Raw genomic sequence first — 18675 nt, 5'->3', positions numbered from 1 at the left:
CTTTTACGTGACAAGGAGTTCGGCGCGTCCGTGTAGCATCACAGTAGACGCTCCTGGTTGTGAACTTATCAGCTTCTCGCAGCCGCTGCTACACTCGGATTCATGTGATGTCATCGTTACGATTACGACTGATGATGGCGCCCTCATCTCAGTTTTTGTGCTACCTTGTAGCTGGAGATATCGCAGTGATTCGACCATTAAACTTAGTTTTTATCCAAATGGTACATTGCGAACGTGGATTCCTTATCAAAACTTTATCTACACAGTCTAGTCACATTAATATCTTTCTGGACGATAACATCACGAAAGTGGAGTCATGTTGACTCCAGTACCGTGACCAGTTGAGCTGGGATTCTCGGTTGAGGATCCATGGAGCGAACAGCCCCATCGAGGTTGTCTCATTTCTCGATAGGACTAGAATCGGAGGAGTTAGATGGGGAGGTGAGTACAGAAAAACACGTCCTGATGTTCTCAGAACCACGCACGTAAACTGCGAGCTGTGTGACACGTCACTTTGTCCTGTTGGTAGACGCCATCGAGCCGAGGAAAAAAAACTGCATATTGCTGTGGAAATGGTCCACAAGGATAGATGCATACCTGTGTTGATACATTGCGTCTTTCAGAATGACGCGATCATCTAGGGAATGGCAAACCACGATACAGCCTCGGTTGTTACAGGGTTTACCGACGTTACACGCCGTACACACCAACGCCAGTGTGACCATTGTAGCATAAAACGTGATTCATCAGAAAAGGCCACCAGTCGCCACTCAGTGGACGTCCAGATGAGGTATTGGCGTGCAAATTCCAGTCTTCGTCGCCAGTTAACAGTAGTCGGGAACGGTGCAGGAACCGTGCGGTTTCTGGGTCCCATACCCAGCAATACCGCTGAATGGTCGTTGAGAAGACACTGTTGATAGCAATTTTGTTCATCTGGGCGGTCCCTCGTCAATTGCTGCACGTTTATTTCCACGTACACGTCTCCGCATCCTTCATTTATCCCTGCCATAGAAGGCTCTTGGTAGACCACTGTTGCCTCGGCACCTGTCTCGCATAGCTTGGTTTTGCCATGCACGGTATACTTTTAGTATGATAGCATACGAATAGTTTACAAATTTAGCCAATTAAACACTCCCATTCTTGGCCCGAAAGTTAATAATAAAGCCCATTTGGATGTCACATAAATTGCTCCGTTCCCGAATTACGACAACGACTGCAACGTTTTCCGTGCCCCGCCCCCCACCCCCACCCCCTTGTCCCCGACACACATTATCTACCCTCCATCACTAGTGCTACCATCTGCCATATACGAGTGGTTATTGCACGTTGTCGTCAAACATAGGCGGTGGTCACGTTAATGTGACTAGACGGTGTCTTATGTCCCCTCTACAAACCCTGTTTAGGGTTACTATAGGACATAGTACTTCGGAGTCTTTGTGCAATGGTCTCTCCTATTAAGGGAGCGAGGAACTGAAAATCCGACGAAATAACGAATTTCCTTTTTATTGGATTAAGTTACACCTCCATCTTTACTGAATCAGAATATGTATATTTTTGTGTGTCGGGTGCACGTTATCAGGAAAGAAGGAGCGTTTTCTAAACGACAAGCCCCTTTCTGTCTGCTGAACAATGATCTGTGTTTATCCCGGCTGCAGCACACATTTTTTCTTTATTCATTCTTTGACCACAGCCTTGCAAGTTGGTCAACTTAGTGCGAAACGAGTGTACGTAACAGCTGAAAAATCAAGAATGAAATTTTCACTCTACAGCGGAGTGTGAGCCGATATGAAACTTCCGGGAAGATTAAAACTGTGTGCTGGACCGATACTCGAACTCTAGACCTTTTCTTTTCGCGGGCAAGTGCTCTACCAACTGAGCTACCCAAGCACGACTCGCGGTGCGTCCTCACAGCTTTAATTCCGCCAGTACCTTCTTCGAGAAGCGCTGGTTTTGCAAGGTTCGCTGGAGAGCTTCTGTGAAGTTTGGAAGGTAGGAGACGAGGTACTGGCTGAATTAAAGCTGTGAGGACGGGGCGTGAGTCGTGCTTGGGTAGCTCAGTTCGTAGAGCACTTACCCGCGAAAAGCAAAGGCCCCGAGTTCGAGTTTCGGTCCGGCACACAGTTTTAATGTGCCAGGAAGTTTCAGCTGAAAAATCAGCTAAGCGGTCTGTTTTCATTTTACTCCACGTAGTGATTTTAAACAGCACTTGAGTGTAAGAAGTAATTTTATTGTGTCTATAGCTATATGCTGTCCGACCAGATGGTAAATATGGGCAAAATAAGGTAGTATAACAGTAGGAATAAGTTTAAAGGTAACATAGGACCTCTGTCAATCTCACTGTTGATAGGGCACAGAGTCATGGTGTAAGTATCATAGAGTTACTGTCACTGGTGATGCATACATCAAATTTTCTAACAAAGCCAGCAGTAGGTGTTGTAACACCTGTATATTGAGACTTAGCTAGCAAACATTCGCTTGCCACGAGAGGGATCGCTTGTTAAAACATTATTGTGAACCTTAAACCACCTAGAACAGGTGTCACGTAAGCAGTGTTGTCTTTCAGTGGTGGGTCAGCCAGATGGCTAAAGGTTTTCAGTGATATGGGTCTAGAATCCGGGGTGAACATGAAGAATGTGCTTTTGTCAGTTGACCACCTGTGTCTGCCGGAGGTTGAAAAAAGTGCGCTACAGTTGAGAAAAGAGGGCAGAACTGAATAGATTTCCTCCAGACGTAAGCTAGAGGATACAAAAATACGCTACGATGACAGCTATAGACGTGGCGAGGTTTTACTTGTTTGAAAAAGTTGAATGATAAACTTTAAATTCATTTTCCTGAAGGCACGAACCTTTCGCTTCAGGTACAATTTTCTCTGAAACTAACACATCTATATCAATAAAGCTTGGTAGAGAGATTAATTACATGAATTTAATAAAAATGTACTAGAATTATGAAAATCAAGTAAAACTTTTGAGTAATATTTAGAAATAATTTTCTTTAGATCACAATTTGTTTGGTGTGGTGACATGCCTATTTGTTAATAGCTACTGTAATAACAATACTGTAATACACTGAGGCGCCAAAGAAACTGGTATAGGCATGCGTATTCAACTACAGAGAAACGTAAAGAAGCAGAATACGGCGCTGCGGCCGGAAACTCCTATATAAGACAACAAGTGTCTGGCGCAGTTGTTAGATCGGTGACTGCTGCAACAATGTTAGGTTATTACGTTATCAAGACTTAAATGAGTTTGAACGTGTTGTTATAGTCGGTGCACGAACGATGGGACACATCAGCTAGGAGGTGGCGATGAAGTGAGAATTTTCTCGTACGACCATTTCAAGAGTGCACAGTGCAATCAGGAATCCATTAAAACATCATATCTCCGACATTGCTGCTGCCGGAAGAAGATCCTCCAAGAATGGGACCAACGACGACTGAAGAGAATTGTTCAACGTGACAGAAGTGCAACCCCTGCGCAAAATGCTTCAGACTGCATTGCTGGGCCATCAACAACCACTCATCGGAACATCAGCGATATGGGCTTCTGGAGACGAAGGCGCACTCGTGTTCCATTGATGACTGCACGACACACAACTTTACGCCTTCTCTGGGCCTGTCAACTCCGACATTGGACTGTTGGTGACTGGAAACATTGTGCCTGGTCAGACGAGTCTCGTCTCCAATTGTATCGAGCGGATGGACATGTATGGGTACGAAGACAACCCCATGAATGCATGGATCATACATGTCAGCAGCGAACGTTTCATGCTGGTGGAGGCTCTGTAATGGTGTGGGGCGTGTGCAGTTGGAGTGATATGGGACCCCTGATAGGTCTAGATACGACTCTGACACGTGACACGTACGTAAGCATCTAGTCTGATCACCTGCATCCATTCATGTCCATTGTGCATTCCGACGGACTTGGGCAACTCCAGCAGGACAATGCGACAACCACTACGACCAGAATTGCTACAGGGTGGCTCCAGGGACACTCTTCGGAGTGTAAACACTTTCGCTGGCCACCAAAGTCCCCAGACATGAATGTTATCGAGCATATCTGGGATGACTTTCAACGTTCTGTTCAGAAGAGATCTCCAACCCCTCGTACTCTTATGGACAGCCCTGCAGGATTCATGGTGTCAATTCCTTCCAGCAAACTTTAGACATTAGTCGAGTCACTGCCACATCGTATTGCGGCACTTACGCGTGCTCATGGGGACCCTACACGATATTAGGCAGGTGTACCAGTTTCTCTGGTTCTTCAGTCTATAAGTAACACGCTCTGGAGAAAATAGGGCAACTTATGCATCTTTCAAATTTGGTTCGATTTGAACGAACAGCGTTTGAGAAAAGTGTGCCAACGACGGTATGGTCAACCACAGGAAATTCCCTCAGGGCCTTGTCCCTTAACGTTCACTTCGGTGTTGCTTGCAGGTGAATGCAACGTGGAGCCTGCTTGAAGATACAACGTACAAGTGGGGCACAGTATGGGAGAACGGCTCTGGAAACGGTATGCTGGGCGCCGTGGCGGTGGACGAGGCGGACCTGGGGTTCGCTGCCCTCTACGCCTGGTACCCCGAGTACCTGTTCATGGAGCACTCGCGGCCCTATATTAGGTCCGGCGTCACGTGCCTGGCTCCGCGGCCGCAGCTGTTACCTGGCTGGCAGGTCCCCATCCTGCCCTTCTCACCTGCCCTGTGGGCGGCCGTCGGTTGCTCCGTGGTTTTCGCCACGGCTGCACTGTACGCTGTGAAGAAACTATCGGATCGGGTTCTTGGTGAGTTGCAGCTCGGTTGTCACCTTCCAAGTGTTAAATGCCGTAGTTATGGAAAAGAGACGAGAGTTCAGTTCGGAAACCCATCTTGCTTTTGCTGATTTTGAGAAAACATTGGGCAATGTGAGTACAGGTATGCTGTGGAATGTCATGCCTGAACGAGGTTATCTCACGTCATAATTGCCGTTAAGAGTCTGTACACAATCACCGCAAGTGTTATAGATATGGGAAATATAGCAACTAAGCCAATGAATACAAGCAAAAGGGATACGACAGAGATGCTGTATTTCTCCAGCACTCTTCAATATAGTGTACGTATATAATAGATATGGTCTAGGATGGGGTCCGCCTTTAGCAAAACACAGTTTTGTTATTTATTCCCAACATGTTTCACTGCAGTTGCAGCAACATCAGTGAGCTTTTGTTTTATGGCTTTTTACCAAAAGGTGTAGTTTGCCTGAGGTATTATGTTTTTATAGCGCCTGTTTTGTTTCACAATTTGACATTGTAGCCTACTAACAGTAAAATAAGTAATTATATCATTCACATTAAGTGTAACCTCCCAACAGTAAAAGTAAAATAAATAATTATATCATTCACATTTAGTGTAACCTCCCAGCAGTAAAATATACGTAACCTCACAATAAATAAATTTCCTAACCTATCAACAGTTTATTATTCCGTAATCTCACAATAATAAGGTGACTAATTTCTCAATAAAATTGTGGCTTACTTATACCCTATCAATAACTAACAGACCGTGAGTCTAAACTGGCGAATTTGGACGTCAGCAGTGCTTCGTCATGGCCCTGAAAGATCATATTGAATAAGCTGAAAAATCTTACCTCAATAAGGTCGCCGGATAACGCATATATATCTGCTCCTATAAGAAATTTTTGTGCCACAGCCCAGTGCAATGCTGGCCGATAGATTTGTTACGTATAAAAAGAAACACTTGAATTTTCTTTACAATAATCGGGATGACCATGGATTGGAGAAAAAAGTAAATTCTTTAAATTGAGATGAATGATTGTCAAAAGTTACTTTTTATGAGAAAGATTATTATTAAGAGATTATTTTTAAAACATTTACATGGGACTTGATATAACAATACTACATATGCGCGAGGCTGCCTTACCTTATACTACAACGCTCAGGCTCCGACATTGCTCCCCACGATCGACCCAGGCAACTCCATACACACGACTACTCGTACTGACACATAGTTCCCACTGCTGACAACATTGCTCTCTGGTCTGAGATTCTCTTATAGCTTACATATCGCAGGCAGCGCGTGAGCAATCCATCGAAATTACATCTGCTCGAGTGCGCTAGCAACAAATTCCTTAATCATGGACCTCTTACAACCCGTTTTCTTTTTTCCTCGCCTTCTTCAGCGTGAAGTTCTGTATATTGAGCTGTCAATGTTTCACTGTTTACAGTGGTTTATTACTTAGTAATTTTCATAAAATGGTGACTGGGTAAGATACAATCAGGATATTAAGAGCACGATGTTTGCCTTGCGGTGTTTGGTGAAACGGAGGAAACTTGGAGTTCGGTGGTCATCAAACTGCGACCTGCGGGCCGCAAGTGGCCTGAGTCAAGTATTCCTGCGGCCTGTGGTTCTCAGTCGTATTTTATAATAATATGTATTTAGCAAGCATCAGTCTAATTCAGAAACGCAGCTAACTTCAAGAACTTCATAAGAGTGTAGTTTTCCTGCTAAGTAAGAAACAATAAACTAGAATCCGTAATATTTTAAGACGTATTTAATTTTACCTCACAGTGGGTGAATTCGCTCGTGAGCAAAATAGCTTCCTTCTTACCTCACGGGCAGAAGGGTAAATAGTGCAGTCATTGCTGGTTTAGAGGACGTCAGATGGGGGATATTTCATTGCCTGTCTTGTAATACAATCCACAAACCTCGGCGTCTGATACAGATCAATTGCTGTGATATAGTTTCTTACACGGAGGTAGCATGGGCTCGTGAATGACGGTGATCTTCAAATGCAATACCTATCTGTAGCAAGGAACATTAGGTTAATGAAGGCTGTTGCGACCTAACGCAGTTAGTAGAAGAAATTTGAGGTGGTTTCTCATATTCAGTCGTGCATTAGTACGAATTCCATTACTAATCTATGTCATTGGCACCCTTAATAAAATCAACAACACTTCACTATGCAACTGTAGTGCCACAACTGTAAGTTAGCTGAAATAGGCAGCAATCTGGACGGAGAACAATCGGCAGGAAGTGTTCCGAATGGCGACGACTTTCAACGGTCGGTACCACAACTTATCCTTACAATATCTAGTCTATTGGAGGTTCGTAACATAGTGATTTATGCAGATTGCCAATTAATAATAGGATCGGCACACATGTGGCCCCCCGTGCTGCCCCACAATGTCAGTAATGGCTCTTGAGGGAGAAAGTTCGATGATCACTGCTTTAGGTACTATAGTCTTCATTTATTACAAAGCGACAACAAACATTGATAGATGAGTTTGGTAAAGTTGTTACAAGCTGTGCAGTGTAGAAAGACAAGGAAGAACTTTTCCGTAAAATTCTTCTGGGTTGCTGGATTGGTCGTGCTTGAAATGTACCAACATGTTGGCCAGACTCTAACGTCCCACCGGTTAGTGAGTAGTTAAAAATGGTTTAAATACCTGAGAATATTTTGCCATCGGTGTCCCTTGATGACTCCACAAATGAGCTAAAATATGCTTCTTCAGTAAATACAGGATACCATAATGGATTTCACTGCAATGATGGAGGCCAAAACTGAAGTAAAGTAATTATGTAGATTTATTCACTTCAAAACCTGTATCTTATGAGCTCATGATCATTCTTCGGTGTAATAAACCGCGTTGTTACTATTACAGCTAAGCGATAGTAGAACATACTACTCTGGCGATATTTCCAGATGTAGTAATTTGATAGAAATGCGTGTGTGAGGTCCACTGCATTGTTCAACATTAATACTCAACAAAGTACGAATATAAAGTCACATATCATTTTCCCTTTTGCCATATTAAATTAAACTGTTTAACACTCCGAAGTCACTGCACTGTTCTAATATGCTGTTTAAGAAAATGTTGCCCTACTGTAAATCCAAACCTGTATCATGCACCAAGTCCTTATTTCAACTGTAGGCATATATCTGTCCTCTAGTGGGTCCAACACTCATCCCTTTAACAATACTCGAGGCCGAGTATTTATACTCTTCCTACAATGTGCCACTGAATATTATAATGCAAAACATAATTTATAATATGAAATAGTTTAACAATATTATCAAACACTCTACAATATTCCCCACTTTACTAGAACAAGTTTAAGACATTTTCTAAACATCTAAATATGACATTAGTATTAAAATTGCAGAAATAAGCATACTAACGATGCTAAACGATCAATTATATATATTTTGTTAATTAGGCTAGAGATTTAATTCCTACCATTTACAGATGATGAGAGCGAAATATATTATTCTTTATTCCAAACATTTTACATATATTAATTTCCTGAATCTGATTTTGATTGTTTATGGTACAATGGGTATTGTAACTACTATTGTTTGGTATTGCTATTATTCTTCTAAAACCCTTTCTCCTAGTATCGAAAAGTAATTGAATTTAATTATAGCTGGAGATATAAGAGTATTTATCTAGTAACACATAATGCAGGGATGGTAACCATAAGCCTTGAATGTTACAAGTCTTGCGGTCTTCTTCAGTGTAAGTACGATTACACACTGATGACGGCCACATACAGAGTGGTCGAAGCGTTGGCACGTTTTAAACGCGACGCGTTCTACTGCCCAGAAGAATTCTTGGCCTCCGACCTTCTTGGGACGTATATGCTGATAGAGGTATGGCAGTGCAACGGGGTCCTAAGAAATTCGTACATCATATATTTCAGCTGCACAAGTTTGCGGGATGTATAGGATTTCCGAAAGGATTCCAGGAATTTTTTGCAGTAGTGAGTTCCTGGTTGTCTTTGATAAGGGTAGGCGTTTGAAGGACGCAATGAAGTACGGTTAAACAATGCCCTTTTCTTCTGTCAGTGTACTGATGGTTTGATGCGCCCACCACAGTTCCCTTTTCTGTGCCAGACTCATTATGTCGTTGTAGATCTTACATTCGACAGTCTCGATTATTTTTTTGTTATATTCCATTCTCTTTCTTCTCTGTAGATTTTACCCTCTACAGGTACCTCTAGCATGTCAGTTTTCTCCTAGAGTCTTCACACATTCGTTATCGTCAGGTTCCTCTGTCGGTGTTTCCCAGTTATTCCTCGCCTCGCTCATTCTGTAGCATACCTCTTCATTTTAATAATACAACAAAATTATTATTTTTAGCAATAATAGTTCTGATGTACTGAAATCTAGTTATTTCTAGTAATTAGTAAATAACAGTTTTTGTCTGCTTACCTTTTAAATGGAAGCTATCCTTGTCATTGTTGGCACCTTTTCAGGTACAGGCGATGGGCCGGCAGGCGGGCGGTACTCGACGGTGGAGGACTGCTTCTTCCGTTCTTTGGGCCTGCTGGTGCTACAGACGCCGGACGTGGAGCGGCGCCACACTCGTGTCGTGGGCCCCACGCGCCACGTGCTGTCCTGGCTGCTGATCGCCTACTTGCTCCTCACCGTCAGCTACGGTAGCGGTCTCTCCTCCGTGCTCACTGTGCCCAGGTATCAAATAGGATACTTACCAGCCAGTTAGGTTCAGAAGAAGATTGGGGCTTCAACAAAAGGACTGGTTGCACTCGAAATTTAGAGTATTTCATAGGAAGGTGTACTACTGTCGTTATAAAACCTGCAGCAGCTACGACAGACCCCTCCAAAATATGTCCCGGACTAGTACGGTTTTCGCTAGGCTATATTAGATTTTGCATAAGACTTAGTAGAGTAATTGAGTGACGTAAGACGGGTGGAACTTGATCAAACAGTAACAAGACAAGAGTACCGCAGTCACCAATCCTGTCGGCGGTAGCAGAGGTACCGCATACCTCCGTACTACTCTACCAAATTTAGAAAACACGCAACTCAGGTAATAGTCCATATGTTTCCTTGCGCGCCTCCAGCCCGTCCCTACATTTTCTGTAGTTGTGGCCATCAGATATCTTGCTCATGAAGATATTCAGGCTTTTACAATATAGGTGATAGTCGAAAAAGAAGGCATGGTTTTGATCCTTCCAAGAGCTCACGATCCACTTCAGAAACACTACGAAGAAGTTGGAGAAAGTCGAACTGAGGGAAATAAAGTACGCCAGTGCCAAAGATCTGCAACTTACGAGAGAAATGGAACGGCTCAAAAGACTCAGGGAAACATGTCTATCAATGTCCGGTACGTTAAATTTGTTTTGATACAGGCGGTACCTGTGCTCTTGATGTATAGCTTGAGTTATTTGCTTTCAGTGTGTGCAACAACTGAAATCGTTCGCCACCTGTCGGCTGTGTTACGCACTACAATAAGAGGCGATCGCTCAGATGGAAGCCGGCCGGTGTGGCCGAGCGGTTCTAGGCACTTTAGCCTGGAACCTCGCGACCGCTACGGTCGCAGGTTCGAATCCTGCCTCGGACATGGATGTGTGTGGCGTCCTTAGGTTAGTTAGCTTTAAGTAGTTCTAAGTTCTAGGGCACTGATGACCTAAGTTGTTAAGTCCCATAGTGCTCAGAGCCAGAGCCTCAGATGGAAGGGAGTATCAGCGTCTCAGGGGCCCCATTGTTCTCTAGTAAGATACACAGACGACAGTTGTGGTTTGTGAACGTTGTCTTCAACCAAGCACATGCAGTACCACTACGTAATGCAGTGGAGGTTTCAAGGCCGTCTGTTTGATCAAAGTACGATTGACTTAGCCATATCACTGTAGATGCCAAAACCTCTCTATATGTCATCCATGGGCTATGGTCAAGCTACAGGAAGAACGTTTACGGTACAAGGCGAAATTTTACAAGATTGACAACGCATTACAAGCCCATCTGGCCATCTCTGCGTTGAGCTGTCGTATGGCTACCCCCAGAGCACTGCAAGACAACCTTAGAAGGACCTCTGTAGCCTGATATCCGATCGAACTCTAAGTAACAGGTTACGAGAGAGGATCGTACGACCCATTCGTCCAGAGTACCTTGCTTGACGCAACATCTCTGTCTTTCCCATGTCGACTGGCAACTTCGTCACTGACGAGTGTTCTTAGTGTAGTTCACAGACGAGTACAGATTTCCTCTGACGTAAGATTACTATGTCCGTGCGTCGAGACGCCGTGGTGAGCGATACCTGTCAAATTTTGACCAGGAAATAAGCAGATTTGCCAAAGGTCCTGGGTTGGTGTGGGGAGGTATTAGTGTTGACAGCCGTATGGGTCTTGTGATTCTCCATAATCGCCTTACCGCCTCCTAGTACATTTAATAGATCCTTTTGGACCATGTGGTCGGTGCTGCATGCACTATAAAGCTAGCGGCCATGTCACGATCATCACCAGGGGTGTTTTGCGAAGCCTGGACATTGAATTAATGGAGCGGCCAGCGGTTGGTCCCGACCTAAATTACATCAAGCCTGTCAGGGACATGCGTGACAGACGTGTTCTTAGCCATCATTTCTGTCATAAACTCTCAACCGCTGTTATTACAGAATAGGAACGGATACCACAGCGTGACCACCTCAGACTAATGCGGAGTATGCTACACAGATGTCAGGCGGTGATAAACGCTCATGGGGGGCATACACGTTATTGAAGCTCTCAACGTTCAACGAAAAGCACGCACGATGGCGGGATGGATGATTGTGTCCACTTTGTTTTCGGCACTTGTCGCACATTTCAGTTCTAGTTCTGTAAATGAAAGAAGATGTACTGATGCTTTGTTGGCTGCTAAGACTGTGAAAGATAATGCTATAATATCGTAGCATATCGAGTCCTCCGTTACTGCTCAGTGAAGTATGGCAGACACCCAAGCTGTGTTTCCCTAATTATTTTGAACAGTGTATTTTAGAAGCGTTGAAACACAGTCCACACGTGAATGTTCGAAAGAGCTCAGCCACACAAATATTCTGGGAATACTACGTTCAACGCATTTAATCCTTTCCAGATTTCGCTCCATCAGAGTTTCATGAAAATGATTTTTAAAATTGTTTACATTTCACCGAATGGTGTCTTCAAAAACAGCAAAGTAATGAGACGTTTCTACGGAAGAAGCATTACTTACAAAGCATGGGTAAATCGATCTTAGAAATAATTTTTCAGAAGAGGTTACTTGGAAATCCATGCTGGCTCAAATGGACGAATAACAACCTTTGGTCTGTCAATGTCTGCTGTGGTCTTCCAGAAAATCGCGTCATTGGTTCGTCTTCTACCGAAAGCACTCTAAATAATAGATATAAAGCTGTGACTGTTGTTGGTAAATATTCCGCTGGACACAACGCATTCCATAATCCATGCAATGACATACAAAAATGGTTGAAATGGCTCTGAGCACAATGGGTCTTAACTTCTGAGGTCATCAGTCTCCTAGAACTTAGAATTACTAGACCTAACTAACCTAAGGACATCACACACATCCATGACCGAGGCGGGATTCGAACATGCGACCGTAGCGACCGCACGGTTCCAGCTGTAGAGCCTAGAACCGCTCTGCCACTCCTGCCGGCGCAATGACATATATTCCGACTGCTTGACACTGGTAACTATAGGTGTCCTCAACAGAACGTGAAGGGGTTTTTGCATCGGTCGTTCGGGTAATTCAAAACTACCTGTACGGCCACCAGACATAGCAGCACTGGGATTTGATCTGTGGTCCACAAGGAAACACCAATAGCTCCCAAAGACATGAAATGCCATATAGAATGTGTCTCTACTGCAGCGAATCCAGATACAGTTCCGTGCGCAGGCTGTCCGTCCAGAATCGATTTATAGAAATAATCAATACTCATGTTTATCATTTTGAGCACTTGATGAACCGTAACTGAGTTCCGTGTTTGCTTAAATCTGGTGCAGTACGGAAGACGTTTGTGGAATTTTCGCTATTGTTTGACCAAGATCCGCACTTCTTACGTAGTTATTCTTCAAAACTTCTTCCAGTAGCAGAGAAAATGTATATAGTTCCGTTTCTGTAAAAAGTCCACGTCATGATACAGCTAAGGTTAACAATTGCTTGTGTACGACAGAAACTTCACTGGTTTAGTATAGTGAAAACCGCACCATGACATTTTTTCCCTTTATTGATGTGTTTTTGGTGGCATGTATTAGCTGCAGCAGTGTTCATCTTATTCACTGAGTTGATGGTAACAGTTGAATGTTTAGGTGTTTTATCGATGTCGCAGAATATTTTATCATAAATTTGCAGTAAGGTTAGTTTATGCCGTGAACTGGAAATTCGTGGCACTTCTTTCTTCCTGCTAAGCCCAACCGGCTGCGAAAGCGGTCCTCTTTCGCGACTATTCCGCTAGAGGGCTCGCTCGGCAGCCGTCGTGCTAGAGAGCCTGCATACAGAGAGAGTGGCCATGGACGAAGTTGCCCGTGATTAATTGATTAGCTTTGGCGCCATTTTTCTGCCAAACGTCTCTCGCCCTTCCTATGTTCGCCGTGCTTTTGAGTTGAATTGAATTTCAGTGGACTTTGGGAAACGATTAAAAGGTATTTGAATTGTTGAGAGACTTATGCGTTGTGCATGTTAGATTTAGTTGTATATCGTATTTAGTACGTAATTAGCGTTTGCGTGCATACTGGTAGCATCACAAGCTTTTCTGAAGCCAATATCTGAAAGTCCTTGCAGGAAACGGAAAGTTCATGTAATTGCTGTGGCATGCTCATTTGACTTTATAGCGTCAAACTTTAATTTCGTTTGGAATCAGAACACTACGCATTATTTTGGTTTCAGTATTATTACCTGACTGTTGATGCAGGCAAGTTGTAAGCACGTTTTCCGCAGTTGTCGTGGTTGCTGAAACATTATTCGTAGTAAAAGATTGTAGGTACTCTTGAAGACAGTTTTTAATAGGCCTACTTACTGTGGGGTAGAAGAGACCGGTAGTTTTCTTGTTATACTTGGTCGTTATTACAGTAGCCTAAATTTAACATTAACTGATTTTTGTAACCCTTTTCGTTTGTTATCTACGAGAGGTATTCAGTATATAGACGTGACGTGACAAGAAGTACTAATATGTCTCACACTTTTTGCATGTCACAAGTAACGACTTTCATTCATATGACGTAATGCATGTGCGTTAAATCGTAGCGTTATGCACTTCCGATACAAAACAAATGCTATACACTACCTTTTTTTATTTACGTTACTTTGATTGCAAGCCGGCCCGTGTGGCCGAGCGGTTCTAGGCACTACAGTCTGGAACCGCGTGACCGCTACGGTAGCAGGTTCGAATCCAGCCTCGGGCATGGATGTGTGTGATGTCCTTAGGTTACTTAGGTTTAAGTAGTTCTAAGTTCTAGGGGACTGATGACCTCAGAATTTAAGTCCCATAGTGCTAAAAGCCGTTTCATTGGAATATGTCTAGTAAACGAACTTTAAAGGAGACAAATTCAAGTAACGATTAATTTTTACAGCCACTGTATCAAATTTTCCTGTGCTGTTTAGTAGGCTACTATGAGTATATTATAGCTTTAAAGAAAGGAATGTAACGAATCATTTCGCCGTATTGTCTTGTGCTTTTGATTTGATGGGTGTGTACTCCACTACTCGACTACTGTCCATTCAAAAGTCCCGCCCGCAGTGTGGCAGAAAAATGGCCGCCTTATCGCCCTGTTGGCCACTCTCTCCCTATACAGGCTCTCTACGGTCGTGCCACAGGTAGCGAGCGACACTCCGAGCTGACCTTAGGCACAGCAAGGTGGAAGTTCACCTGCCCCGTGATCAGCGTGCACACAATCTCCCACAGTCGAGTGCAGTCACCTCAGGGCAGCCAATGGAGACGCCGGAGGTCAGCGTAGGGCGTGACCGGGCTAGAGCGGCGGCTGGTGTTGCAGAGGCGGGCGACGCTTCGAGTTGGGAACAGTGGAGCAGGAGAGGAGGCGCACGATGGCACGGTGCTCTGCCTACAGCCGTGGTACCTGAAGCTGAGAAACCTTGGCGAACCATTAGTCAAGTGTTTAGACGTTGATATTACCCTTCTCAGTGGGTGTAGCAGCCCGAAGGTTTCGCTGAGGCCGCAGGTGCAGCCGCGAGTTTAAGAAATGGACGACGGAGTCAGTCTGTGGACAGCAAATGACAGGAAGCCTTCTCCTAAACGTGCGCCCACGAGCCGAGTTCGGGATTTCACAGACGGTCAGCGTGGTTCGTGGCTGCTGTGTGGACGCGAGTAACCCAATGTTCAGTTGGTGTATTTTCGCAGATGCGAGAAAGGCGGTGTCAGTGGAGAAGCATACAGGGGCCCTAACAATACAGGAGGAGTACTGTTAGGTTGCTCTAGTGACCGACAGCGGTATTTTCAGCGGTCGAGTAATGCAGCATAGTTTACAGTCAAGAGTACAGGCTGTGCATTCAGTGTCACAAAATTCCAGTAATATTGCATATGGAAGATCCATATGTAAAGTGCGCCTTTATGTGGCTACTTTGTGGACAGGCTGGGCGTGGGGTTGTTTCCTCTAAGCGAAAGCCATATGGAAAATTCTGTTATTGTTATAATGCTGTGAGCGTCATTGGTAGTGTACGTGTGACTGTACAGAAAACTATCTTGTGACTATTGCACAGTACGGGTGATTGATTTTGTGTGTGACATTGCACAGAAAATCTTAATTGAGAGGTTTGCATGGATATTATTCTATTGAACTGATAGAAGAGTAGTTTTGCTGAGTAGTTGGTGATGGGTGTGGTCATGGATCGAGATTTAGCTGCCTGCTAATACAACTGAGTCCTAACTACGCCACCGACTTCTAAGTGGTTATTTGTAGAAGCCATAATCGTTTGCGATTTATGTGTCTGTGGCCTTATGTTGTGGGTGCCAATGATAAATTGTAGCGTGCAAAAGGTGTTTTTGTTTTGAAACTAGTGTTGGATGTCTTTCGTTTTTCGAAGTTTTGATTTAACTAGTCGATAAACGTCACGTACTCTTTCGCGTGTGTCTAGATTCATGTATCGTGTAGACATCTGAATACTGTTGCAGCCATCATTCATGAAGCGAATGAGCTGCTGGCCGACTGTAAGAAAGCAAGGAATCGCTGTTGGAGCTACTTTGAGAGCATTTCGACCAAGGAATTTCTCCATCCACTAATACCAACAGTATCAGCTATTGAAGGACCAGTCAAAGAAATTGAGGCTGCTATGAAAGAGATGAAGAGAGGGCAACCCAATGGCCCGATGACATCCCAGCAGAATTATGGTGTTCTCAGCAATGGAGTGTGGCAGGTTGGACAACATATCTTTTCAACCAGATCATCACAGTAGGTAGATTACCAACAGATTGGCAGCAGAGCATAACAGTAACCGTCTTCGAAAAGAGAGGAAGCCTTGCCAAGTGTTCTAATTACCGCCCGATCAGATTAATGAACCACGCGATGAAGATCCTTGAACGCGTTTGTGACAGCAATAACGTCCTTAGCCTCTCTGCGTGATTGTTTGTAAGCATTCCAACAGGGAACTGTTTGCTCTTCAAGAAATTCGTGATACAGTTTTTCCATTTTCGGTGGCGTACCACGATGTTGGTAGGTTCATTCTAAGCTTATGATGACTGGTCGGTGTTACGCTGCGATGGTTTCATATGGAATAACTTTCGTGTCTGATACAACTTAGAGGTTCTAGAACATACACTACTGGCAATTAAAATTGCTACACCAAGAAGAAATGCAGATGATAAACGGGTATTCATTGGACATATGTATATTATTAGAACTGACATGTGATTACATTTTCAGGCAATTTGGGTGCATAGACCCTGAGAAATCAGTACCCAGAACAACCAGCTCTGGCCGTAATCACGGCCTTCATACACCTGGGCATTGAGTGAAAAACAGCTTGGATGGCGAGTACAGATACAGCTGCCCATGCAGCTTCAACACGATACCACGTTCATCAAGAGTAGTGACTGGCGTATTGTGACGAGCCAGTTGCTCGGCCATCATTGACCAGACGTTTTCAGTTGGTGAGATATCTGGAGAATGTGCTGACCAGGGCAGCAGTCGAACATTTTCTGTATCAACAAAGGCCCGTACCGGACCTGCAACATGCGGTCGTTCATTATACCGCTGAAATGTAGGGTTTCGCAGGGATGGAATGAAGGGTAGAGCCACGGGTCGTAACACATCTGAAATTTAACGTCCACTGTTCAAAGTGCCGTCAACGCGAACAGGAGGTGACCGAGACGTGTAATCAATGGCACCCGAAACCATCACGCTTAGTGATACGCCAGTATGGAGGTGACGAATAGACGCTTCAAATGTGCGTTCACCGCGATGTCGCCAAACACGGATGCGACCATCATGATGCTGTAATCAGAAGCTGGATTCATCCGAAAAAATGACGTTTTGCCATTCGTGCACCCAGGTTCGTCGTTGAGTACTCCATCGCAGGCGCTCCTGTCTGTGATACAGCGTCAATGGTAACCGCAGCCATGGTCTCCGAGCTGATAGTCCATGCTGCTGCAAACGTCGTTGAACTGTTCGTACAGATGGTTGTTGTTTTTCAAACGTTCCCATCTGTTGACTCAGGGCTCGAGACGTGCCTGCACGATCCGTTACGCAATCGCGATAGGCTACAATCCGACCTTTATTAAAATCGGAAACATGATGGCACGCATTTCTCCTCCTTACACGAGGCATCACAACAACGTTTCACCAGGCAACGCCGGTCAACTGCTGTTTGTGTATGAGAAATCGGTTGGAAACTTTTCTCATGTCAGCACGTTGTCGGTGTCGCCACCGGCGCCAACCTTGTGCGAATGCTCTGAAAAGGTAATCATTTGCATGTCACAGCATCTTCCTCCAGTCGGTTAAATTTCGCGGCTGTAGCATGTCATCTTCTTGGTGTAGCGATGTTAATGTCCAGTAGTGTAATAAATCTGAGTCACGTTTGATCCACTAAAATACATGTTTATGTGAGTTTCACGATTTTTGAACCAAGTGTTCTTGATGACCAGATTAAGATTTTCTATATACTCGACGATTCGCTGGCCTTCACCGTTCTTCTTTCCATGTATATGTCCACCGTTGAAGTCATGATCTTCTTTTCTTTGTCCGACATGGCTATTTCGGTCACTAGCAACGGTAAAGAGACTTCTGCTGGAACTTCAACAGTCTTCTCTTAAAACAGTCCTAGGCAGGCATCTTTGGTTTCTGCACTCAGGGCGGTTGATGTGGCATAGATACTTAAGAAGTGGATTTTTTGTCTATCTGCTGTGTAGACAATTTTCATAACGAGATCGTCGTAACTCTGCACCTCAGAGGCAGAACCAAGGAATTTCGCTGCTACGATAATGCTGACACCGTCAGTTGTTCTGCAGGTACCAATGTATAGCAGTTTATAACCACAATCAATGTCATATGACTTACGTTGACGCCACCTTTTTTCTCGGACTGCACAAATATCTATGAGCCTCCTTTCGAGTGCCATAGTTCGCTGCATCGTCCAGTCATAGTCCCGCCGTTCAGTGATGAGAGAGAGAATGTATGGGCTCGCTTGTTTAGCCTTCGCCTCCCTTGCGATGGTTGTGTTGTTGTTGTGGTGTTCAGTCCTGAGACTAATTTGATGCAGCTCTCCATGCTACTCTATCCAGTGCTAGGTTCTTCATCTCCCAGTACCTACTGCAACCTACATCCTTCTGAATCTGTTTAGTGTATTCATCTCATGGTCTCCTTTTACGATTTTTACCCTCCACGCGGCCCTCCAATACTAAATTGGTGATCCCTTGATGCCTCAGAATATGTCCTACCAACCGATCGCTTCTTCTAGTCAAGTTG

The 18675-nt window shown here is 44.2% G+C and overlaps 1 protein-coding gene across 1 annotated transcript in view; it reads left to right on the top strand.

Moving 5' to 3' along the window:
• Window positions 1–18675, top strand: part of LOC126159737 (glutamate receptor 1-like) — an 80717-nt gene that overhangs the window by 41051 nt on the left and 20991 nt on the right. The window contains exons 3-4 of the mRNA XM_049916572.1: window positions 4436–4778; window positions 9250–9466. Of these exons, the coding sequence (XP_049772529.1) occupies window positions 4436–4778; window positions 9250–9466 (560 nt within the window). The remainder of the gene's footprint in view (window positions 1–4435; window positions 4779–9249; window positions 9467–18675) is intronic.

Source organism: Schistocerca cancellata, chromosome 2 (assembly GCF_023864275.1).
Source record: "Schistocerca cancellata isolate TAMUIC-IGC-003103 chromosome 2, iqSchCanc2.1, whole genome shotgun sequence".
NCBI classification, from domain to species: Eukaryota; Metazoa; Arthropoda; class Insecta; order Orthoptera; family Acrididae; genus Schistocerca; species Schistocerca cancellata.
This window is presented reverse-complemented; position numbering and strand designations above follow the sequence as displayed.